Source organism: Gadus chalcogrammus, chromosome 10 (assembly GCF_026213295.1).
Source record: "Gadus chalcogrammus isolate NIFS_2021 chromosome 10, NIFS_Gcha_1.0, whole genome shotgun sequence".
In the NCBI taxonomy this organism is placed as follows: domain Eukaryota; kingdom Metazoa; phylum Chordata; class Actinopteri; order Gadiformes; family Gadidae; genus Gadus; species Gadus chalcogrammus.
The window spans coordinates 9,458,385-9,484,263 of NC_079421.1; the positions used below are offsets into that span (position 1 = coordinate 9,458,385).

Below are 25,879 nucleotides of genomic sequence, written 5' to 3' on the forward strand. Positions count from 1 at the left end.
TAGAATGAAACACCAACATACCGATCTTATGAACTTGCACTTTCAATGATTTGCTTGTCTTTAGAGATGGATAGATAGGAAGTATCATCAACGATGATATTATATCTGTCTATTACCTTGTTATAAAATTAACGTTTGAGCTTATCTTTAAAACGTATAATAGCGTGACGCTTTGGAGGGGCCCCACATGAACTGGACAGGGGCCGATTGAAAGGCACCAATGGCTTGACACTGTGGGCGTGGTCAAGTTTTTATTACAGCGAGAACTCTTTGCTGGTACAGTTAATTTAGCTCACTGAAAGCTGCAACACCTTGCACACAGAACTGCCAGAACTCTGTTGCAAACATGCTGATTCTTTACGCCGTCGTCGTGTCACTGTCCATGGTGTCCGCGAGCCGAGTCTCGCGCAGCTGTGGTACCTGCGAACTCACAGTCTGCGAGCCGCTGCCCGTCGACGGATGTGCGACGGGTTCGGCGCTCGACTCCTGCGGTTGCTGCGTCGTCTGCAACGCCGCAGCGGGCGAGCAGTGCGGCGGGCGCGGAGCCGCTGCCAGGCGCTGCGCGTCGGGGCTGGAGTGCGTCAAGTCCGACAAGGACAAGAAGAGCAAAGCAGGCGTGTGCGCCTGTAAAGCCAACTACGAGGTGTGCGGCAATGACGGGGTGTCCTACCAGACGGGATGCGACCTGAAAGCCGCCAGCAGCAAAGCCGTCGCGGCGAAGCAGGAGGCGATCATTGTGCAGAACAAGGGAAGATGTGCAACAGGTGAGGGTTCAAAAAGCATTCGGCGTAGAAGTCAACATGAACCAGAAGCTTATATAGAATATTAACCACCATGCCTAAATTCAATTAAGCAAAAAAAGATTTCCACGCCGGTCAGTAAATTATATTATTGATTTTCATCAACTTTTTTATTGGTTTTACTACGCTAACAATTTAGTCTGAATGCTTGGCATGTGGTCAGAGTAAACACACACGCCCCCCTCCCTCATGAAGGCTGGTGGTGAAGTAGACCTACCCGTGATAAAGTAGGCCATCCCTGGCCCTGGAAACAGTAGCCCTATCCTGGACCCAGCCGTAGCTGAATTCCTGCAGCAGGCCGTATACTCTTGTAAAGGAGAAGGGCTCTTTGTTAAAACCAAGAGGCCCCCCATAGAAACACACACACGCACCCTGTTGATGGGTGTGCGGGTGTGCGTGTGGGTGTTTGTGGAGGACCACTGAACCAGCACACTATTAATTATTACCGAGCACTGGCCGTTGTGTTGCGTCAGTATAGCCTTCTCTCGTAGAACGAGATAGTTTTACTCAGTAGCTCTGGCTGAGGAGCCTGAGGAGTAGAACAACTTTGATTAAAACAATGTGAAGCAGATGTTAATGATGGAGAACCTGTTGATTTATCTCTCTGCGACACTGCAGGGTCAAGGATCAATTGAAATGTGTGGGAGCGTAGGCTGACTCACAGGGTTGTATATCTGGTCGCCTCTCTATTCGCCGTTGTCACGTCCCGCTGGTATGTGGAGCTTGGCCCCGCAACGTTAGAAAGATTTGATGGGAAACAGAAATGTGAGACAATTATTCTAATGCATCAGTTAAACACACATCTCTTAAATATATAAGTCTTGAGCTACAATGTTTTGTATCGATTTCTAAATAATATATTATCTTTTCTGTTTTAACAATAATACAAATGCAACTTAGTTGGAATAGGGTTGGTTTGTCTACAAATAAAAGGGGAGATAAATAATGTAAACACATTGTCCTTATTATTATGGTTATTTTTAAAAGGCAGCTTGCCACCACTTAATGTGGATTTATGTTATGAACACACTTTAATATCTTTAATGATTTCCATTACCATAAATGTATCATGACTCCCTTTTTCTATGTGAAAAAAAACAACAGATCAGCTTACTTGACTGAGAAGCTGGCCAGGGGTGAAATACTTAACCAAGCTGCACAAAGCCACTGGTTGCATTTTCCCAAAGCACAGAAACGGCGAGGAATGTGTGTTATAATCCTGTTTGATATCCATGAGAGCGTTTCTTTTCTTTTTTTTAACGCAATTCTTCCCTCTATATTTCAACTCCCCTATCACTCAGATTATCTTCTCATGATAGACTACATCCCAACCTTTTATAGTAAAGATAAACCTCACAATAATCGATTGGTTATAAACGGTTTGACTCAGAGCCTAAAGGTTCTGGGTTCAAACCCCAATGTTCAACAGTCTACGTGTAGCCATCCCTAAGCCAAGTGCCCTAGTTCACCCATGTACCAGCTTGTTATGCTTTGCCTAAGTTAAAAATAATCTAGCAAACGACTTTTGCCACGCGTTCTCCCTCTGCTCTATAGCACCGGTGATCGTGACGGCCCCAGGGGACGTGTACAACGTTTCGGGCTCCCAGGTATATCTGAGCTGCGAGGCCATCGGCATCCCAACCCCGGTCGTCACCTGGAAGAAGGTACGATATGTCCCTCACAGGCCTCCTTACGCACTCGCAACAGCAGATATAAATAACGCAACACCATGGGCCTTAATTCACCTATAGCGGCTGTCTTAGTTCCATCTTGGTTCTAAACGCAAGGTGAATAAGTCCCATGTTCATGACGGTCAGTCGTGGGGGAAACCGAATGCACCTCAAGCCCCCTGAGGTCATGACTTTAATTAACATCGTCACTGGCAGCGGGTTAGAGTGTTTGGCAAGCACATCATACCAAGGAATTTGGTTTGGGAAGAGTGACACACTGGATGCTTGGGAGTACTGCACAGACACACATGCACGCATATACATTACACACACGCATACACACACAGACACACACGCACACACACACACACATTGTCATGGTTATTTATACAAATTTGCTCCATCAGGATGACCGCAACAAATCCCAACTGGACTCATTCGATTTCCTCGGTTAATCCGTCCTTCCGGCCATTGTACTTTGGCGGCCCAGTGTGTTTCAACAAGCGGCGCGTACAGAGGAAGTGTCTCATTCAAACGCCACAGGAAATAACAGCACTCCGTTAAACTCCTGCTTCCCGTCAAGTTGAAGTGCCTCACCTACTGTCGGTCAAGTGTACCCGGGAGCAAACATCCAACACAGGACACAGGACAGGAGCGACCATAGCTAAATTCATCTTCATTGTATTCTATTCATGTCATGTGTTCTTAAAGGGCCAGTGGTTTCATGTACCAGCTGGGAACCGATTACACACAACATACTTCGTCCACTGTCTTGTTAGGGAGGGGTGGGGGAGGGGGTGGCTTGGAGATGAAATCACATGAACTTGGCATTCCTGTCTCCCATAGCTCGCTTCACAGGGCCCCTGGAATATTTGAATTCCTGTTCGGAGCATGTCAAGGATTTGAGTGAAGTCTGAGGTTTGCAGAGAGTTGATCATAGGAGACAAGTATTAAGGAGGTAGGGAATGAGGAGGTACGGGCCTTCCCACCTGAAGAGAAAACTCACAGCTTGTGCTCCATGACGCAGGGGAGAGAGAGTGCGGAGGTGAGGTCGAAGTGAGGAGGTGACAAGAGTGGAAACAATCGAAGGGGAGGTCAAACCCTCAATGAGAGGCAGGAAAGGGAGGGAGGGTGGGGGTAGAGGAGAGAGAGGAGGAAAACGTGGGAGGTGACTCGTGACCGGCCCGACCAAGGTCACAGAGAGAGGGATAGAGAGAGAGAAAAAAAGAGAAAGAGAGTGAGTATTGGAGTGTCATTTATAGCAACCCTCACTTACTCAAGTAGGAGTTATACGTCCCTGTATAATATATCATGGGACTCACTAGAAACAAAATTTCATAGAGAGAAGAAGGGGAAGGTAAATAATCTCAGAGTGGAGAAAATGTATGACTCCTCCGCTAAATTTAGACAACTTCCGGCACTTCCCTCGATCTGACATCCAAACTTGGTGAGGGCTAAAACAGTGACGTTCACAGTTAGATACCCACTCCATCAGTGTCTGAGGACAGAGAAATCAAGCTCCCAGGAGTCTCTCTACTCTGGTGTCTCTGAGGCTCTGAAGCCAAGCGTCTCTTCCTGGCTGTTTGGAGAGCCGCTGGCTGCCAGTGGCCGGGGAGGAGCTGCCAAGACCGGAGCAGATCCTAGATCAGTGGGAATAACATTGTGCAGCTTTATGGCAAACACTTGAGCATGACCCTGCCTGTGATCCTGCCTTCTCTGGAAACAGTCTGAGACAAGACAAGTCGTGCTGCAGAGAGGGAGTGCTGGGGGTGGGTTTTAGTCTGAGTCTAGACAAGCTAAGCTAAAATAAAGAGAGACAGGAAAAACCCACTCGTGTTTTGGTCTTAGTCATGTTAAGATCAAGAGATTGAGGAGGACAACACTGTTTTTTGTTTGAGAAAACAGTTCAAGTTAAAATAGGAGACAGAGGGGAAAGCACTTAAGCAGCGGTGTTTGTGTGTATCTAAAGCATATCGTAATGCTAATGATTATCTCCATCAGGGGCCAGATCTAGTCTATGTGGTTATATCCTGTTTGACTGCCAACTTGAAAGGTACTGGCTTCGAGACCCCAATGTCCCTTACCCATACCTGTTCCTTAATAGCATGCATCTGAATCCACTGTAAGTCACTTTGGATAAAAGCGCCTTCTAAAATAGGATGATGATGATGAGTTCTTAGTGTTTGTGGTCTGCTGCCCCAGCTGGTCAGCGGTAAAGGGAGGATGGAGCTTCTTCCTGGGGACAAGGACAACCTGGCCATCCAGACCCGCGGAGGACCAGAGAAACACGAGGTCACTGGCTGGGTGCTGGTGAGTACTTCACTCACACAAACATGCATATACACTGGCACGCACACACATACACGAACACACAAACATAAACAAACACACACACACACAGACACACATGTAACACTCACATCGGCACATGTACATATATACAACATACACACACTCCCACACATTTGCACAAAGACACGCACCCAAAGACACAGACACACACAAATTCAAAGATGCAAGAACACAAATGATGCATGAACGCATGAACACAAACTCATAGAGTTTGAATTAATGGCTTAATTACGATTTGGTCCACATAATTGGGTCCTTCAGGAAGTGTGCACATGCACGCACACTTGCATGCAGGAACTCACATAAGACTGTCATCGATTCTTGCATATTGTTAATTTGTTAATTCATATAAATAGATGAGGAATGCCAATGTTTGCCTACAGCGACCTTGGACATGATTTAGAGCATGTTGTGGGAATTCTCCATAGATGTTTATCCTTTGCAGTGGTTATCTAAACGTCCTGCCAGGTGTAAGGCCAGACTCCCTGACACTGGTTGAAGTGAACGCGGGGCCACAGAAGAGAGTGTTTGTGTCTTGTGCTGGGCTTGTTTACCGCAGCCGGGCTGACATTCGAACCAATAACGTTTCCCACGTGGCAGTTGAGAGGATAACGGGAGTGATTTTTCTTTTTCTTTGTCTTGTTTTCTTTTGCCTCCTCCTTGTTTTGTAAAGATCTCTCCACTCAGTGTGGACGAGGCTGGGTCTTATGAGTGTCACGCTGCCAACACCAAGGGCGAGGCTTCGGCTGTGGCCACCATCCACGTCGTGGACTCCCTGGACGACATCCCCATCAAGAAAGGTACCTCGGGGTTATCGCTAGCCTAGCGCACAGTTGGCCCAGTACACAAGGTGGGGTTGGCCCAGTACACAAGCTGGGGTTGGCCGGGCATTCAAAATTAAAAAGTACTTTCAACTTTTAAACTAAATCAGTAATGTGCAAAATAAAAATGTAAAAAAAAATCCAAACCTTTTGGATGAGTATACATTTTGAAAAGTCATGGCTCTCATCGCCTCCTAATACAGGCCTTTGCATGGGGCCCGGGGCCATGATCAGACATGCGTTTCTGGGTGTTTTCCTACACAGGCTTTAACAGATCCCTGCGCTAGAAAAGCTTTGCTCAAGGGGGACTAAAAGCCCATTCTTTCCATCCAGCTCGACATCACATCATTGATAGTGCAGAAGCGTCCCCACAGGCAGCACATCGCTCTCCAAGTGGTAATGGGGAATGCAAAGGTTTAATGAGTTCACGTCAAATTATGACACTAAAATAATAACATGGGGTTTGTTTGATGGATCATTTGGCAACTTATTTTGTCTTGCTGGTGTAGAAGGGCATGAACAGACGAAGATAAAGATGAGAAAGTTATTAGCAAAAGAAGAAAATCTTTCATATTGTGTAAACTAATAACTGAATTTCTCTTTCTTTCAGTGAACAAGGACGAAGAGCTGTAAGTGGAGAACAGCGAATTAAACCAATCATTAATTCTTTGAATAAACAGACAAACCTGATGCTTATAAATCCGCTAGTGAAGCAAGCTCTCCAGAACTGAAACACGAAAATCCTCCCCTTGTGAAATCAAAGTTGGCTCTCATCGTCTATTGAAACCTATGCTTTATGACCACTGTTCTCTTCATCTCACGGAAGTTCTTGTGTTTAGAAATGTAGAACAAAGCCATATCATCATACAGGCAATGCTCATTGGTGTTATGTTGTAACTAGGCAAAGCCTTCGGGCAAGATATGTGGAAAGACGCTCCCAGTCACCCCCCCTCCCCCAACACACACACACACACACACACACAGACACACCACATTAAAACCATTTCTATATTATGAACTTCAACTGTGCTGGAAAGTGACATGACGTTACAGGCAGGCAAAACACAGGCCCTCATTCCACAGGCTTAGACCCACTAGCCAAACACCACCGATAACTCCCACACAGACGGGATTTGCTCTCTTAACAAAACAGGCCGTTGTGTTTGGGACAGTGTGTACGCGAAGTCACTGAGGCAAAGTCGTTCTTTCAACAGGAATTGAAACGGAATGCGGAATGTGCTATCTTTATCGTAGCTGTGTACACCATGGAATATTAGAAAAGCTTAAGTATAAATCATGGTTTTTTTTTGGGCAGTAGAAGTAGACATTTAGTTTTATATATAGAAATGTGTGTGTAAGCTGTATGTTGAAATTGAACATTTTGGGTAAGGACAACAAATGTGTTGAGATAAGCCATGTTCTGTGTTTCAGTGTCACTAATAGTAAAACAACTAAAATGAATGTCTTGAATTGTTGTACTATGAAAGGCTGAAAATTATATGCTATCATTTTAAATATGCTTTACCCTTTTTTTCAAAGTACTGTACACTGCAGTCATTCCACTACCAACAGCAAACAGGAAATGTGCTGAAAATGGGCATCCAATCAAAGAGCAGTTATGCTCAGGATATAATGAATTGAACTGTACAGTTTAGAGGGATCGGGCGATTGGCCAGCATTGAGATGAAGATAGACAGGTATGATGTCCTGGGTAACATCAGGTCAGGTTTAAATCGTTCAAACCAAATCTAGACTGCTCCTGTGTTTACTGCCATCATGCAACACAATTGATCGGGTTGGGTGTTAGGATTAGAGGCCAGGGCATAGATTTGTATTTATTTTTAAAATGGCATGTGATGGATCACATGGCTGTCAGGTTAGCTTCACCCGGCCGTTTCTGACCCAAAGGCCCTTCAGGTAAAAAGACCCCTCAAACACCCTCAGCTAAGGTCATAAGCATTGGGCCCCTTTCATCCTCTTGCGACTTTTGCCTTGGGGCACAGGTTCCTTATTCTTAGTTCCCCATGGAAGAAACACACACGTCGTTGCAATGGCTTCAGATTGGCTGAAATCAGAAAATTTGCTCGAAATATTCAATACATTTCTGATTGGATTTAAAAAGCAGATAGTGATGTGACTTTTTGTGGTAGTGACGTACTAGAGTAGTGTTCAAATTAGGGATAGAAACAGGCACAGAAAACATTCGTTTAACTTACTTAATGCAGACAGGAAAACAGAGCAGTGGCTCAGAGGGAGACGTGTGCAACAAGGGAAGTGGCCGTGGCCCGTTGGCGTACCTGGGTTTTTGTTGCGGCAGCCGCGACACTCGTAGGTGTGGTTGCATGTGTTGGCGATGGCCATGAGGCCGCACAGGTTGCACACGTGCACCTGGTAGGGGTCGGACGCCTCGAACAGACGCTCCCTCAGGAACTGGGCGGCGCTGTGGGCGATCTGACAATCACGCTCCATCTCACCGAAACGCAGACCGCCATCACTGGGAGGAGGGCAGAACACGATTGGTTGGGTGAGAGGGGAGAGAGAGACAGAGACAGACAGACAGACAGACAGACAGACAGACAGACAGACAGACAGACAGACAGACAGACAGACAGACAGACAGACAGACAGACAGACAGACAGACAGACAGACACAGGGGAAGGAGGAGGGACACAGAGAGACAGACAGGGGAAGGAGGAGGGACACAGAGAGAGACAGACAGACAGACAGACAGACAGACAGACAGACAGACAGACAGACAGACAGAGACAGAGAGAGAGAAACAGGGGAAGGAGACGTAAAGAGAGAGAAACTGCACGAGAGAAACAGAATGTTGGAAAGTCGGAGTGCGCGACAAAGGAAGGCAATGGGTTCCTACCGCGATCTGCCCTCCATGGGCTGTCTGTTGAGGATCTGGACCGGCCCTCGGGCCCGGGAGTGGATCTTGTCGTCCACCATGTGCTTGAGGGGCTGGTAGTATGTGGGCCCGGTGCCATGCCGTAATTCCGACGCGTCATTGTTCCGACATCTCAATGGTCCGAAATATTTCCCATTAGATCGACATGCCGCTATGCCGACGGTTCAATGTTCCGAAAACGGAACCCATTGGTCCGAAGGTCCGTTTGTCCGACTTTTCAAAAAAGGAGGCGCATTAGGCCGACGGTTCAATATGCCGAATAGGCCAAGGTGCAATTCCACATGTGTGATTATGAAACCAAAAATAAAAGACGATGTAGGCTAAGTTCCAGAAGTGCACTTCACCAAGCCAGACTGTTGCTGTGGGCTTGAACGGTCACAAGAGGTGAATTTATGAAGCGCACGTTATACAAGGACTAATGCTTTTCCTGTAAAGAAGTCAAACGGTGAGTGAAAAACAAATAAAAATGTTATCTTTAGTAGCTGTGTGTGGGCCTATAGGCTATGTGTTGTTTACTGTGTTTACAGTGGGCTTTTAGCCTAAATAATTTTGTTGGTATTGATTTAGTCAAACTTATACCTCATGCCGTGTACTTAGTCAAGTGTGTTTGTGTGTGTGTTTGTGTGTGTGTGTGTGTGTGTGTGTGTGTGTGTGTGTGTGTGTGTGTGTGTGTGTGTGTGTGTGTGTATGGGTGTTCGTGCCCGTGTTGAGAATTAGACCTACGCTCTCTGTCCATGGGGCTGAAACACCGTGTCGAAATGAAGTGAAGCGTTGTCACTTTGCCCTCCAATATTCATCGTGAACGTGATATGTAGGCCTATGTTGTATTTTGGAGAGAGAGAGTGAGAGAGCGAGAGAGAGCAAGAGCGCGAGCAAGGTATAAAACTCTTTATAGCCTATTTAGTAGGCCTATTCGGCATATTGAACCGTCGGCCTAATGCGCCTCCTTTTTGAAAAGTCGGACAAACAGACCTTCGGACCAATGGGTTCCGTTTTCGTAACATTGAACCGTCGGCATAGTGGCATGTCGATCTAATGGGAAATATTTGGACCATTGAGACGTCGGAACAATGAGGTGTCGGAATTACGGCCCCGTGGGCACGATGAAGATCTGGGAGGTGAGCTTGCGGACGGTGAAGCCATTGTAGAGAACCTGCATTGGAGGGACAGAGAGCGCTTGGTAATCACGCATGGCAGCCAGTGAGCCGTCATATCAGACCTGTGGGAGTGTGGGGGGGGGGGGGGCTCTGTGGCACAATGCCTCATATTGTGTCTTCGTATCGCTAGCTCTGACTTCGTATTAAGGCCCGAACGGGTACCACACAACAACAATTTAGAAGAAAACGGAATCCAGTATGACATAGCAGTGTACATAACCCCCAGTGTTTACTCGGTGAGTTACACTGAGTAACACGAACGAACGGGTGTTAGTCTGTATCCATTTCCCACGTACCAAGTCGAGCCAGCCATTCATTTGTGGGAACAGACAACAACCTTACATATTGTCAACGGTAACACCATCTCAATGGAGAGTGGTAAAGAAGAGAACGAGTGCTCTGGGTTTACCTCGTTACCCCTCAGGTGGTAGCCGTACTCGGACAGCAGGTTGGAGACCTTCTGCACGTTGACCGCGTCGTTGAACGGCGTGGCGTCGCCGATCTCGCCCTTGTTTACAGAAACCTGCGCACGCACAGGGGAAAAGGGACAGAATGAGACGGAATCACGTCAACGTTTTACATGGAACAGTGTTTAATTTCAAAAAGATTTAACTAAATGGGTTGGTTCAGAGTTGATGTATGAATGCTATGCTGGAGTGCCCTGTGCCCGGGTCAACAATAAACATGCCTAGAGTAACGTCAGTGTCTGGCTAGTTAATCTCAGTATACCCAATATACTACAGTCGCGCTGGTCGACAGTGTGACCTTGGGCCGGGCTGAACACAGAGCGACGGCGTCAGCATGGGGTTAGCTGTGATTGGCTCTCAAGGCGTACTGTGATACAAGATCCAGCCTTGCAGTGCAAAGTAAACAGGATACTGGACAACATCAACAGTGTAGGCAGATTGTTGGATTGAGACGGATGCTCCATAGAGTGCATTTATATAGCCACTTAAAGTGTTGACACACACAGGGAACTTTAGAAATACATTTATCTACAGAATTGTTAACATTGAATTTCAGATTCTATACTCTGAAACTAGGTTGTGCAGCATTATAACTTTTTGTCTGTCTCACACACACACACACACACACACACACACACACACACACACACACACACACACACACACACACACACACACACACACACACACACACACACACACACACACACACACACTCACACACAATTACCTTGCCCTGCAGACACTCGATTAAGTGACCGACTGTCATTCGAGAGGGGATGGCATGGGGGTTGATGATGATGTCAGGCGTGATTCCCTCACATGTTCCCTCACACGTGAATGTCCTACAGAGCAAACACACAAAGACGCTAGAAGACACAACACCCACGGACGGCTCTTTGGATTGAGAGAACCCCTGTTGGAGGCCCTCTATCGTCTTACATGAAACCCAATCCTTGTTGTGCTTTCTAAGACCGCTTTACAAAGGGAATTTGTTCCAACACATGAGCCGCAGCAGGCTCTCCAGATTAATAAAGAGCGTGCTAACATGCAGAGAAGCAGAATGGGCTGGTTTGCGAGTTTCCTTAAAGGTAGGTAGATAAGTAACAAAAGGTCAGGGAAACTATGGGTCTAGAAGATGGTCTACCCGTGTTTATTCACCATTTAGTTACTCAGCTTTTAGTCAAAGTGACTAAGGCGATTATATTGGAATGGGATGCATCATGAATGAGCAGGTAGCGGTTTGTCTTTTGCCCGGGGGGGGGGGGGGGGGGGGTTGTCTCTTGCTCCCTATTGACAACGGGGTTTAAACCCAGAATCCTTTGGGCTCCCCGGTCAGACACGCCAACCTCGGACCTACACTATCTGGACACGGGGTGTGAATCTTTTGGTATCTCTCAAATCTATTTTGATTCTTGAGGGTTACGATTCAATTAAAAAACTATTCTTGATTCCCGATTCAAAAAAAACTAATGAATCAGTACATAGGGGTGCACATTTCACAATATACTCCAGTTCGCTATGTGCTAAGAAAGGCAGTTTGGGAAACTAATTTAAGGAAGCAGAGTACAGTTTGTAAAAGATTATGTAATTTTTTTATTTGAATATCAACAGATTTCATTTTGTGAACACACTAAGACGAAAAAAAAGGAAGAATATTAACGTTTTTGCAAATCTTTGTGATTGTTTTACCCCTGGCCAGCATTTTGATCAGATATCCCTTCACATTCCCACTCCGTGTATGAGGATGTGGGTTTTACCTCTTGTCGGTACTGGATTCCGCAGGTACCCTTCTGTCCGAGTCAGCTGGCAAACTTCTCTCCGATCTGGGGGATGCGGACGGAGCGGATCTGTGGCCAGGGGAGATGGAGAGACAGACGGAGAGACAGGTTGTGACACGCAGCCCTGAGGGACTGTTCAGCTGGGCTGGAACAAGAGTTATGCATACCCCATTTGTCAACAGCTACCGCTCTGCAGCTCATAAAATATGAGGGTTTAATGATCTGGTTTTGACTGATTGATAGGGAACGACAGAGATGCTCCTCGAGGGCAGGATATCAAGACAACACATCTTGGTGTGTGTGTGTGTGTGTGTGTGTGTGTGTGTGTGTGTGTGTGTGTGTGTGTGTGTGTGTGTGTGTGTGTGTGTGTGTGTGTGTGTGTGTGTGTGTGTGTGTGTGTGTGTGTGTATGTGTGCGTGCGTGCGTGCATGCGTGCGAATGCTGGAAGTTGCTTGGTGCATTAGCCTTTATGAGCAAAAAACTATTCATTCTCTTCTACGGATTCTTGTTAAGAACAATAATGGTGATTTTGTCTATTTAAACCCTAACAATCGTGCCTTAATGTCCTCATGAACCAGCTCTGGGACCACCCCCACCCTCACCGGTCTGTGTGTAGCACACTTATGGTTGGATTAATCAGACAGGGGATGATCTTTCGTGGCATTTATTGTCGACGGTCTGTAACACATTAAACATACGGTCGGATAACCACAGTTCTCCATATGCAGCTCCCTAGCTAAATTTCTCTACAGTCAGGACCACTAAGATACATGCAAAATAATTATAATAATAATGATGAAGAATACACAGTAAATTGTCATATTAGGCTCACCTGTAACACATTAAACATACGGTCGGATAACCACACTTCTCCATATGCAGCTCCCTAGCTAACTTTCTCTACAGTCAGGACCACTAAGACCACCGGTGGGCTGCCCCTATGTGCCTGTGTGTGGCATCCCCCTAACTCCTGACAATTCTACCATAACGGTCTTAATTCCTTTCATTCTGCATGCACAAATTCAGTCAAAGCATAGCTTAAAATAAATCAATAAACAAAACAATAAACAAAACCTCAAATACAATATACAGGGGGTGTAGATGTTTCCCGGCCCTGGACAGTGCACCTTTTCCCATAATGTCCAATACTATAGCCTAACTTAACCAGAGTCCCACACTCTCTCCTACAAAATAAATGTCGTCTCGACGTTACACAGTCCCAGAATATTGGTCTTCAACTCAGGAGCCATGGAAACAAGAACGGGAGTCTCAATTCAAAGGTACTTGCTGTCCATGAACAGTCTTTAACATGGCCGGTATCTCCCGTTGTCTTGCCACGTCATACAGGTAGACATCACTGGCCAAGTGATCTCTGAGGCATAACTCTGCTTTGCAGGATGGGTACCTTTAATGAAAGATGATGATCTTGTTCCTATCCCATAACCCACCCAACAGACTCACATGTGGTTATATTGTATGCCTCACATACCCATAGTAATACCGTAATATGTGTTAGCAGTCTGGAATCTGGTACTGTTTGCAAAATAAATAAAAAATATGAAAAAAAAATACCAGCAGCTGCTTCTATTTGTGTGTGTAAAACAGTTTGACCTTTTTAACCTTTGAACGAAAGTAACATATAACCCTCTTTAACAACGTACTGCATTGTTATTTTTTTCTATGTGTAATGGAAGGCTGGCCTAAGGTGGTGTAAGTAAACAGTTTAGATGGCTTTCAGCATCTGAAAGGATATTTTCTGGAGAGCTGCGACTCCTCATCTCCGTCTGCTTCATCAGATGATGCTGCTGGATGAACGCCTGCCGTCTCTGCTGCCATGGCGCCGTCATCTGCTTCATCTGCTTCATCGGCCGCCATCGTTGCGCTGACCTCTCCATCAGATGCTGGCATGTGGTCGTCTGCTTCATCCGATGATACTGCAGCTGCTCCCGTCTCTTCCACCATTCCGCTGCCATCTGCCTCCTGCTCTTCCTCTTGTAAATCATCATCCTGTCCAGGATGCTCTTCCGTGTCTCGGTGCTCTTGATGTCTAGGGGCTGGTTGAGTGCACCCGCACTCAGCCGGCTCCTGGCTGAGGCGGGGAGTGCTGGTGATGCTCTGATGATGGCTCTCCATTCGCCTTCATCCTCTGAACTGCTGTTTGTCACATCGTCCCTCTGATATGTCTGTTTGTTCCTTTTCTTTTCCTTTTGGGGCATTGTGTCTCTTGATGTGACTTCCTCCTCCACTGGCAAAAAGTCACAAGGCAATAGTACGTTTCTGTGGAGGACTCGAGTCTTTCCTGGGCCTCTCTCAGGCCGTATCACATACACTGGACTGTCTTGTTTCTTGTCAATGACTACATGCACCTTTTCTTCCCAGTACGACCGGAATTTACCAGGGCCTCCTCTCTCTGACAAATTGCGATCCAACACCCTGCAGCCCTGTTGGAGCTTACCTCCGTACGTCTTTTTGTCATAATATTTTTTTGCTCTGGCCTGTCCTTTCTGTTCCTCCTTTGAGGCTAGTTGGTATGCCTCAGCCATGCGCTTCCTCCATCTTTCTGCATACTCGCTGTGAGAACGACTCTCCTCCTCATTAGGCTTCAGGCCAAACATGATGTCTACCGGAAGCTGTGGACTCCTACCAAAGAGAAGGTAATAGGGGGAGAAGCCGGTTGCTTCATTCCGAGTACAATTGTACGCATGCACCACTTTGTTCAAAGAACTTTTCCAGTCACTCTTAACTTCTTCTGGCAGAGATCTCAGCATGGAAATAAGGGTTCGGTTAAATCTCTCCACCTGACCATTTCCAGCTGGGTGATATGGTGTTGTGTGTGAGCCTTGAATGCCGCAATATTCTTTGAGTTTGTAGAACAGCTTGTTCTCAAATTCTCTGCCTTGATCGTGCTGAGGCTTGGCGGGAAAGCCACATTTCAGCACAAAATCTCCAAACACTTTTTCAGCTGCAGTCTTGGCAGATTTGTTGGTGCATGCGTACGCCCAGGGCTGGACTGGGACCAAAAAATGGCCCTGGCATTTTTGGCCATGGCAGCCCACTATGATTATTTATACGACATGCGGAGGCACACAACATACCAGAGGATATATCCGCATATTGTGCTGTTTCAACAATTAAAATAAAGCGCAGTAGCCTACATGGAAGAGAGTAACCATGTTAAAATATTGATACGCTCTTTCACTATACTTGCAGAGACTTTTGCAGCTAGGTCAAATCCCCTCTGAAATGACTAATGCTTACAATATGTACAGTTTGAACCGTCTCACAATCAGCAAAAAATGCAAGAACACAGAACAACAGGAAGAATACAAAATATATGTATTATTTTATTAAGGCCTACACCAGGCGTGTCAAACTCAAATACCCAGTGGGCCGAAATAAAAAAATGGGTCCAAATCGAGGGCCGGACATGTTCAATATTTATTATGAACTTAAGTTTTACCCATATTGAATCTGAAAGTGTCCTAAAGCTTAGGCTTATTAGCTATTGCAATAAGATCGATTCATTTGTAGGCCTATACATGAACTCAGCCTTAGTTTTACACACACACACACATATATATATATATATATATATATATATATATATATATATATATATATATATATATATATATATATATATAATCTGAAACAAGGAGTCTAACTCAGATCAAATTTCAAAATAAAATAAAGAAGACACTTCTCATGCCTCTCAAATTGAAAATCCAAGCAATAAGATTTATTTATTTGTAGGCCTAAACATGAAATCAGCCTTAGTTTTAAACATATGTTATCTGAAACAAGGAGTCTCAGATCGATTTTCAAAATAAAATAAAGACACTAATTGTCATGCCTCTCTCATTGAAAATCCAAACATTAAGATTTATTTATTTGTAGGCCTAAACATGAACTCAGCCTTAGTTTTACACATAGAAATAGATATGTAATCTGAAACAAGGAATCTAACTCCAAACATATACAAAAGTGCAAAAATGAAACCTATGCTACATTAAAGCTCAGTTTACTGCACTGTGATTTGCCCTGGTGCCTGAACCAGACACTTGACATCTCTTCTTCGACGCAAGTTCCTCAATGTTTGGGGTCAGGCTCTGAGCTGAGGAAATCCTCAGGATTGAGTGAAGGTGTTCATCAGTGAGACAACTCCTGTGTGATGTTTTGTTCAACTTCATTACAGAGAAAAGTTGTTCACATAGGTATGTGCTACCAAACATAGAGAGCATTTGAGCAACTTGAGCATGCAGCTGGGGCATTGTGTCAGGGATGAAACGTGGAAACTGTGCAGCACTAACAGCGTCATACTTCGACCTGAGTGTGTCGCTACATTGGAGTTCGATCAGCTCCATTTGGAGGTTGGTTGGTGCGCTTTCCACGTCAACTGCAAACGGATTACTGAGCAGTTCAAACCTACTCTATTGGGCTTCAAAGTCGGCAAATCGGCGTGTGAAGTCGACGCAAGTCGTAAAGTCTCACAAGTCGGCGCTAGTCGTAATGTCTCACAGAAACGCCCATTCACACCAAAACCCTTGGTCCCGGAGCTCTGTTGTGTCTTTCCCTTTGCTTTACATGAACTGAAATATTTCCTCACGCAAGGCTAGGCTACTAGGCTACTTCAGGTGATAAACAGTATGATGCTGCAGCAGTAAACATTCTAGACTAGAGGGCTGCAGGTAGTGGGGGATGGGCTCGCGCTTGCGGGCCTCGATTGACGTATACCAGCGCGGCGGGAGTGCATTGTGGGCAGTGGCGGCGCCAGAGATTTTTTTCTGGTGGTGCTATGGGGGTGCTCGGCGTTTTACTGAGGGTGCTATGAAATTAGGGTGATAGCATATGAGTCGCATTTTTCTCTACTACAACACCTCCCCACCATATCGTCACATAGGCCTATGTTTACACGTTTGCTCTCTAACGGGTCTTTGGGGTACATAAAAAGCACCATTCAAATCGATCGTATTATTATTGTCATTAGGCTACTTCTGACGGACGCGCACAAAGCTGCGTTCATCTCCGACGGTCAAAATGGATGCAGCATGTTATAGATAACGTAATCCCAAATACTTCACTTACTTCAGTGTGTGGATTAAAGTTTGCGCCAGATGACTACCAGGTCACCACTACCATGAGCGACAAATTAAACTAAACATACCAAGTTCAATAGCCTACACTTCTAACTAAAGACGGCAGATTAGAATGTCAGATAGAATTAATTTAAACAGGCAAAGAGTCAGAAATGCTTTCAAAAAGAGCCGATCCATTTTCGTGATTTTGTGAACGCTTGACTTAAAATTGACCGATCGCCAGGATTACTGTTACTAGCCTATAGCCTACTCATTGAACAATCACGTTCACGCACGCAACGTGTCTGTGTCGTGCTAGGTGAACAATCTGTTTATTTCAATCTGTTATTTTCTTTTGTGATTAAAATATTATTATCACACAATACATTTCATTAAGAACTGTTATTAAATAACAATAATAAATAAACCATTATTTTCTTGGGGGTGCTATGGGGGTGCTATGGCCAATCTAGGGGGTGCTCTAGCACCCCCTAGCCCCCCCCTGGCGCCGCCACTGATTGTGGGACTTGCAGTTTTAATGCTGAAATGCGATAAACCGGCGGGCCAGTTCTGATAGACATTAGATATTATCTGGCGGGCCAAATGAAATTACACCGCGGGCCGGGTTAGGCCCGCGGGCCTTGAGATTGACAGCTATGGCCTACACTAACTAAAACACAACAAATGATAGCACAGTAAGTCAAAGTGGCACCCTTAAGTATGAGAGAGAGAGAGAGAGAGAGAGAGAGAGAGAGAGAGAGAGAGAGAGAGAGAGAGAGAGAGAGAGAGATTCTCTGCGCCTCCTTTACGTTTCCCAGAACAATCATAATGAGTTATGGCCTGGGCCAAAGTTTTATTGAACTTTCAGGTTAAGTTGACAGCCCGCACAACCGTGAGGGAAGGTTGGTATGTGAGCCCTTTGCACTGATAAAAATACTGACCATTCATGTGGCTGTTTGAGCATGGAAAACATGAAATGAATGTATGTTGGTTCAATTAACATACCGTACATAGGTTATGATTCTGGATGATTTTTTAGGTAGTGGCCATCCCCAAAATGCACCAGAATACAGGAAATCATATCTACCAAATTCAAAATTGTGTAGCTTCTCTCAGCTCACGTTTAGTTGAAGTGTGCAGTCATGTGGCCCTCTGATGGTTATGATGAAAAATGTGGCCCTCTTTATCATGAAAGTTGCCCATCCCTGCCCTATATAGTGGACCATTGAGAATTCGAACACCCTACAAAATGGCGTGCACCCTATAGTGCACTAAATCCATGATAGGGAACGATTTCGAACACAGCTTCATTCATTTTAAACAGTGCTGTCTTTTCCTATGTTCGAAAGGAAGCACCTCTTCATCTCTTCTTGACCCGATTACGTTTTCCACAAGGTTAAGGAAAGGTGTCATAAAGGTTAGGAGATTTGACTATTCTAGAGACCCAAAGTGTAGCACTACACAAACTAATAGTCACGATGGAACCCAAAAGAGAATAAGGTTTCAGATAACACAGCAAATAAAAATTGCCAAGATGAATATGAGAGAGAGAGAGAGAGAGAGAGAGAGAGAGAGAGAGAGAGAGAGAGAGAGAGAGAGAGAGAGAGAGAGAGAGAGAGAATGTAGATTGTTCTTGACACGCTTCTGACACAGAGTCCTACTTATTGACGTCTTCTCAGGTCGTTTTACGGATAATAATAATAATAATAATAATAATTTATATAGCGCTTAACGTTGCACTTCACGTTGCCACAGTTGTTCTGGTTTTATATTATATATTTAAATTCGTAAACTAAATTAGTTACAGCATTACAAACAGTCAGTTAGAAGATAGAAGAAAACTAGAATGTTAGCAAAAATATACATTGCATGACACGAATAGAGAAAAGTAAAAAATATATACAATATTTAAAACAATAATAAAATACAACAAATGCCCCAAAATAAAAAGACAGACTTTTGTGTCCCAGTTTGAGGCAGCAATGTAAAGTACATTGGAACCTACAGTAAGTGGAAACTGTTCTTACAAATATTGCATTAAGGTACAGGTTTGAGTGCTCTTCCAACAGAGGAGGTCGCTTATTGAAGAGACACTAAGCCTACCGGTATTTTTGAATTCTCAGCCAACTTGTTGCTGCATTGACACAAGACTTCCCTGCACTGTCCCTTTAAGAGGCGCCGTGTGATGACGTCCTCTCTGGTGCCCTGCGCCGGAGAAGATGTAAATAGTAAAGTAGTACTTAAATAAATACCTCCACTTGCGACGCGACATGTGTGAGTACAATTGATACCCGCCCGGTAGTATAAAGTACTACATACAGTAATAGTAACACTCAGTACCTCGTCGAGGGGGTCAACGGGTTGGAACATTAACACCTCGGACACCCGAAGTCCTCACTGTTATAATCTATAATCTACTAGCTATATAATCGACCATGTTATTATTAATCATAGTTTAAACTTTAGGGTATTGTAGAATATAGTATTGTACATAACGCACGTTAGATGGAGAACTCTGTTTGGTTTGGCATACGGTCCGGATGCATTGGACGATAATGTAGTGAAGTTAGTTTCATGTTGGTTTCAAGTTATGTTTTTATACTTTCGATAGATGAGGCGTTTTTCACATGGTTAAAATAACCATTTTTGTAATCGGAGGACTATGAAGATCAATTGACATCCTTTCAGTTCCATTCCTGACTTTATTTCTGTACTTTAATGCAAATAAGTGCCAATAGCTTATCTATATTATGGTGTCCAATTATTGACTAGTTTCCTCATCAGTTCTTTTAGTGGACTCTAACAAATATCATCTTTTATCTAATATCTAATCTCCTCTAATATCATCTATAAACTAATTTCTTTATCTAATCCCGTCTCTTTTCTCCTTTTTTATCCCTATATCAAATATTGGATCTAATCTATAATTCCTCGATTATCTCAATTCTAATCGAATCTACTCTCTATTCTAATCTATATTCCTCTGTAATGTAATGTAATCTCTAATTCCTCTCTAATCTCATCTCTAATTCCTATGTAATTTCATTTTTATCTCTAATCTCATGTCTAACCATATCACTGATCTAATCTCTAGTTCCTCTCACCTCTCATTATCTCTAATCTCCTCTCTACTCTCAGTGTCGTCGCTGTCGTCCCTGCGGCTCCTCGTCCCGCCCCTCCGACTCTTCTCTGCGGTGATGTGGGAGGTCGCCCGGCAACAGAGAACGAGCCACTTTGGGATGTTGGAAGACTTTATTTCCTTGGTTACGGACGCCATCCCAGAGCTTTTGACCGGCCAGCAGAAAAGCCTTTTGCTGCTCGGGCTGAGGGCCAAGGTATTTATGGAATTGTGTTCAAATGTAAACAAAATTCTTGGGCATCACTATTGTTTTTAAAATTGCCAACTTGTTGGCACCTGACCCCATTTCTAGCTCTAAAAATGTTTGGAGACCAAACTTTAACTTTTGGGCATCTTCTGGTAATCTCACTGTCCCAGTAAACTTAATCGCATAATTTATACATTAAGAAAGTGATTCTAGCTATGAAGCAAAAGGCAGCCAGTGGTTCACAACCCTGAGATTGTGAACCACTGGTATACACCGACTCTGATAGCTTGTGGTTATAACCTGACGATGCTAATGCTATCTGTTACCATTTCTGTCTGTGAAGAGGACCCAGGAAGTACTGAGCGGTGAGGTCGCCGACACCCCGGGTGCCGTCCGACACCACATGGAAAGGATCCACGCGGTCTCCTTGGAAACGGTGAGAAAGACATCGTAATGGTATTGATTATCATGGGTTTCTCGTTCCAGACCAGCGGTAGCTTGTCACATTGGTATTGAATGATTGTTGATCGTTATTCCAGGACAGCAGTGCGTTGAAGCAGTGGGCGTCCAGTCTACAGGCAGAGAGACCCGAGGAGGCCCAACAGCACCTCCTGCAGGTGAGTGGTGGTGATGCACTAAGCTCATGGTAGAGTGTAATTGGGTATATTGTACAGTTTGGAGCCAAGTATCTGTTTCCCCCAGACCCTTTTGGACCAGGACTTCACATCAGCCCTGGAGGGTCTGTTGTGTCACTTCCTGTCCAGACTTGACCAGAGCTTCCCCGTTCCTGACTTCAAACAGGTACTCACAACGGTCACACATTCCCCTATCTCTTCTCCTACATTCACTGTTCAGTGATGCAGGATACTGAGTAGTACACACTCTGTGATCTGTTGTTAGACTGCAGTCTGGCTGTCGGCGCCCTCCGCTGGCCTGGAGGAGTGTCTGCAGGAGATCGACTCCAACAGGGAGGAGCTGAAGGATCTGCTGTCCAATCAGACCTACCGCCTGGGACACAGCACCACCTCAGGTAGCGCACACACTCTAATCCCACAGCCCCATTTAAGATACAGACGCTAACCCCGTCACCCCAGGTAGCCTACAGACTCTAACCCTAACCCCACAACCCTATGCACACTACACTAACCCTACCTACACTACACTAACCCTACCCACTCCACACTAACCCTACCCACTCCACACTAACTGTACCTTCCTTAAACTAACCCTACCTTCTCTACACTGACCCTACCTACTCTACACTAACCCTACCTACACTACACTAACCGTACCCACTCCACACTAACTGTACCTTCCTTACAATAACCCTACCTTCTCTTTACTAACCCTACCTACTCTTTACTAACCCTACCTTCTCTACACCAACCCTACCTTCTCTACACCAACCCTAGTACATACTCTGCGTACCCTACCCTACAGACTGGTGGTTGCATCCCTCCCTCCTCTCGTTCTCTCCAGGCTGTTCCGTTGATGAGGACCACCTACTGAGCGCCTGGTCCCGCCTCAAGCCCCCCCCACCCTCTCCTGCCTCCAAACCCCTGATCCAATCAAAACCTGCATCCCGGCAGGCGAGCAAGCAGGACGAAGAGGAAGTCACCTGTGAGGCAGCAGGAAATGGAAAGGAATGTGACACTGTTGGCCAGAGCCAGGTGTCAATCAAGCAGCCAACGGCAGCACTGAACAGAATGGGCTCAAGGTTGGTCTCCGGTTGTAGAACAATTTATTTAGTTACTTTTTGAGTGGGCACTAGTAAGAAAAGTGCTGTGTAAATGCAGTCCATTTACCGTTTAGCTTAACGTTTGTGTTAAATGTCCGCTCCTCTGTCGAGCAGTGGGATCCAGTCTGAGCCCGCCGGCCCACCACCGACGGAGACGGAGAGCAGCGTTCAAGAACTTCAGGACTCCCTGCTGGCACTCTCCCAGCCCGACAGGTGTGTGTGGGTCCCTCTGTTGAGCTGAACGTTGACCCTGTTCACAGTGACCTGACGACCCTCCTCTCTCAGGTCCAGTGACTCGGACTGCTGTATCGAAGATCAGCCGGAGAACACAGGTGAACACGCATAATCACGCATACACCTGATGCAATCACCAGCCCATAATAGTCCAGTTACTCATGTGTCCTTCCTGCTCGTCCATCAGGCAAAGCTCTATCTCCAGGTGACACGCTGACGACCTCAGCCTCCCCGGCCCAGACAGACCATAATACTCAACGGCTGGCCCACAAGTGCCCTCAGTGTGGACAATGTTTCATATATCGCTCTGAGGTCAGCCTGCACGTCTGACACACCTCAATGTCTGTCTCTCTACCCACACACTCTATGTATCTTCACTGTACACAACATGTGTATTCAAGGGACCCTATTATACTACCACTAGCTGCGCGGCAGCGTTCCGCGCCGCGCTGCCCAACTAATCTTCGAGCCAATGTTCTATTCCCTAGCGTCGCCGCCCCTGAAAAAGCGCTTTTTAAAAGCTGGTTTGTACATCCCGGGTCCCGTAGGCACCTCTATATCTACTCCTCACCACTGGATGTCGCCCTCTTTCGTTTGTGAGAAAACTATTCTGAGAGAATGGACGATGAGAGACTGGTCGTCGAGGTGGAAAAGTATGTCGAATTATATTATATACCAAAGTTCCCGTCATTATAAAGACAACACCAAAAAGGACATTGCCTGGAGAGCCATAGCTCTGGAGATTGGCTCTTCAGGTGAGAAATCAACAATGGTGGACTAAGTATCCAAACCATTAACCATAATGGGAAATAGACGAAATCAAGTCACATATAATCACACCATGTAGGTAGAAACCAGATTACTTGTAATATATATATTTTTATTTAAGGCAAGGCAACTTCATTTATATAGCACTTTTCATGCATGAAGCAGACTCAAAGTGCTTCACATAGAAACATTCTCATACAATAAAATAGATAAGTAAAAGAAAACACAGCCAAAGCTCAAAAATGCATTGTCATGTATTAACTGTCTCTCTGGTTACCATGTGTTTCTCAGGTGCTTTGCCACCTGGTGCTATAATAGGGGCCCTTTAATTGGTTGTTTCTCCAGGTGCTTTGCCACCTGGTGCTATAATAGGTACCTTTTAATTGGTTGTTTCTTCAGGTGCTTTGCCACCTGGTGCCATAATACGGGCTCTTTAATTGGTTGTTTCTCAGGTGCTTCGCCACCTGCGGACCCTGCAGGGCTGCCCCGGCCCGCCCCCCCCAGCCCAGGTGTACCGCAGCTGCTTCCAGTGCGCCGGCAGCTTCCAGACGGACGGCGAGCTGAAGGCCCACATCCAGACCCACCAGGTGCCCTACCAGTGCTCCCACTGCCACAAGAGGTTCCGCCTCTCCTCCACGCTGACCACCCACCAGCAGACCCACGCAGCCGCCGGAGGCCTCACCTGCGGCGGGGGCCTCACCTGCGGCAGGTGCGTGCGCGTGTTCGCCTCGCCCGGGGAGCTCCGCGCCCACCGGCAGACGCACCGCCACCCCCCGCCGGTGGCCCCCCGGCTTGGCTGCCCCGCCTGCAGCCAAACGTTCCCCACGCAGACGGAGCTCTTCAGGCACCAGCAGACCCACCCGGCCACCGACAGAGCCTTCAAGTGCAGCATCTGTGACCAGGTGTTCACAGGTACAGCGGACGCCTCTGATCATCTAATTTACATTTACCTTCAGGGCGTTTAGCAGACGCTTTAATCCAAATCCATTTACAATTAGTATATGGGGGATTAAGGGGGGAGGCTATGCAGAGTCTAGGTCCAGATTCTAGACTCTGGGTGAGTGGAAGATGGCTGGTTCAAGCAGCTTCACCCAGCCCCAGAGCAGTCTGACTCGGGCCAGGTGAGGCTGCTTAAACCAGCTGTCCTCCACACACACTCCAATATATGTAGACATTTAGTTTCAAGATGGCAGGAGTTGACGGGTTGCTCAAAATAGATACATTTTCTTCGTACCTCTCAATGTCTGACCGTACACGCACACGCTATATAACTATCCTGTAATGAACACATCATGTATGTGTGTGTACTGTAGTGCAGGAGCCCATCCGAATACTGTATTCAGCAGAGCACAAACAGAAAATTAAGCATTTTTGTTTAGAGTATAGTATTTTATTGAGGAGCTATTTCCTCTAGGAGAACATCAGACATACTTCCTGCTGTATGTAAAATGAAGGAATCAGAGCAGACAGTGTAGTGTGTGTGTTCCGGACCGGTTCCTCTCTAACCCCTCCGGCTTTCCTCATACCAGATCTCACCCAGCTGCGGATCCACCTGCGGGAGCACAAGAAGCGCTCGTTCCAGTGCTCCCAGTGCCCCAAGGCCTTCATCACGCTGAGCAACCTGCAGGTGCACGCCCGGCGCCACTCGGCCCCGCAGGCCCACCTCTGCTCCCAGTGCGGCAAGCGCTTCTGGACGCGCGGCGGGCTGGAGAACCACCTGCGGCTCCACAACGGGGAGAAGCCCTTCTGCTGCCAGTACTGCGGGAAGTCGTTCACCGCGCTGGCGGGCCTGGTGGTGCACATCCGCCTGCACACCGGCGAGCGGCCCTACGTCTGCGCCGTGTGCGGGAAGGGCTGGCCGTCTAAGGGCGACCTGCAGAAGCACACGCGCACGCACACCGGGGAGCGGCCCTACGTATGCCCGGACTGCGGCAAGGCCTTCGCCATCTCCTGTCACCTCAGCGAGCACCGCCGCTCGCACACCGGTAAGCACCCGCTCACCCTCGACTACCCCTCACCCTCTATTCTTCAGCATGATGTGCATAATGTAATAATTATTGCACTGAATGATTATATCAGACAATTATGTCGGGAGACCACTGACCAGCTCCACTCCCCTGTACGTGTGTGTGTGTGTTTGTAGGTGAGAAGCCGTTCAGCTGTCCAAAGTGTGGGAAGTGTTTCATCAGGAAGTCCACCCTGAAGATCCACATCCACACCCACAGCGACAAGAGGCCCCACGCCTGCTCCTACTGCCAGAAGAGCTACGCCAGCAGGAACCACTTAAACAGACACGTACGCACACACAAGACCTCCTAGCCTGTACACACACGTACCACTACGGACCCACAAGACCTCCTAGCCTCCAGACATGTACCACGATGGACCCAGAAGACCTCCTAGCCTCTACAGACACCTACTGACCCCCTAGCCTCCTCCACCCCAAAACGAGTCTGAAAAGTTTTATTGTACGACTGTTGTAAAGAGTGTCTTGAGAGCGCATGTTCCTGGCTGTTCTTCGTCTTGGCTCAGTTCTCCCCTGGAATCGTCCGCTCTGTATCGCAGTGTTATCAGACCGTTATGTTAAACACTGTCTATTTTTGTTGCTGCATAAAATATTTTAACAAAGCCTGTGATCTGTGCTGATGGAATCGCCCTCTGAACTTGCTATGTAGAGCACTACCACTAATTGAACTCTTACTAATACTACCATTGCTGCTTCTACAGGCTCACACTGAGCAAACGAGTACAAAAAGTAGCAAGTTAATATTTGAA

General features: G+C 46.1%; 3 protein-coding genes across 3 annotated transcripts; 2 read left to right on the forward strand and 1 right to left on the reverse strand.

Moving 5' to 3' along the window:
- The first annotated feature begins 261 nt into the window (after nucleotides 1-261).
- Nucleotides 262-6,661, forward strand: igfbp7 (insulin-like growth factor binding protein 7). The gene is made up of 5 exons (XM_056600186.1): nucleotides 262-764; nucleotides 2,355-2,464; nucleotides 4,673-4,780; nucleotides 5,496-5,622; nucleotides 6,254-6,661. The coding sequence occupies exons 1-5, from the start codon at nucleotides 347-349 to the stop codon at nucleotides 6,274-6,276; spliced, it is 786 nt and encodes a 261-aa protein (XP_056456161.1). The 5' UTR covers nucleotides 262-346; the 3' UTR covers nucleotides 6,277-6,661.
- Nucleotides 5,223-14,179, reverse strand: LOC130390972 (DNA-directed RNA polymerase II subunit RPB2-like). The gene is made up of 6 exons (XM_056601155.1): nucleotides 13,851-14,179; nucleotides 10,913-11,027; nucleotides 10,125-10,238; nucleotides 9,662-9,711; nucleotides 8,520-8,630; nucleotides 5,223-8,137 (listed from the first exon to the last, which is right to left on the reverse strand). The coding sequence occupies exons 1-6, from the start codon at nucleotides 14,177-14,179 to the stop codon at nucleotides 7,813-7,815; spliced, it is 1,044 nt and encodes a 347-aa protein (XP_056457130.1). The 3' UTR covers nucleotides 5,223-7,812.
- Nucleotides 14,180-19,220: 5,041 nt separating this feature from the next.
- zgc:171422 (uncharacterized protein LOC100001353 homolog) lies at nucleotides 19,221-25,792 on the forward strand. The gene is made up of 13 exons (XM_056600182.1): nucleotides 19,221-19,312; nucleotides 20,177-20,373; nucleotides 20,708-20,800; nucleotides 20,904-20,981; nucleotides 21,067-21,165; nucleotides 21,265-21,394; nucleotides 21,844-22,081; nucleotides 22,217-22,315; nucleotides 22,388-22,434; nucleotides 22,524-22,648; nucleotides 23,557-24,016; nucleotides 24,634-25,089; nucleotides 25,248-25,792. Exons 1-13 carry the CDS (start codon nucleotides 19,309-19,311, stop codon nucleotides 25,421-25,423), a joined length of 2,202 nt encoding a protein of 733 aa, XP_056456157.1. The 5' UTR covers nucleotides 19,221-19,308; the 3' UTR covers nucleotides 25,424-25,792.
- Nucleotides 25,793-25,879: the final 87 nt, after the last annotated feature.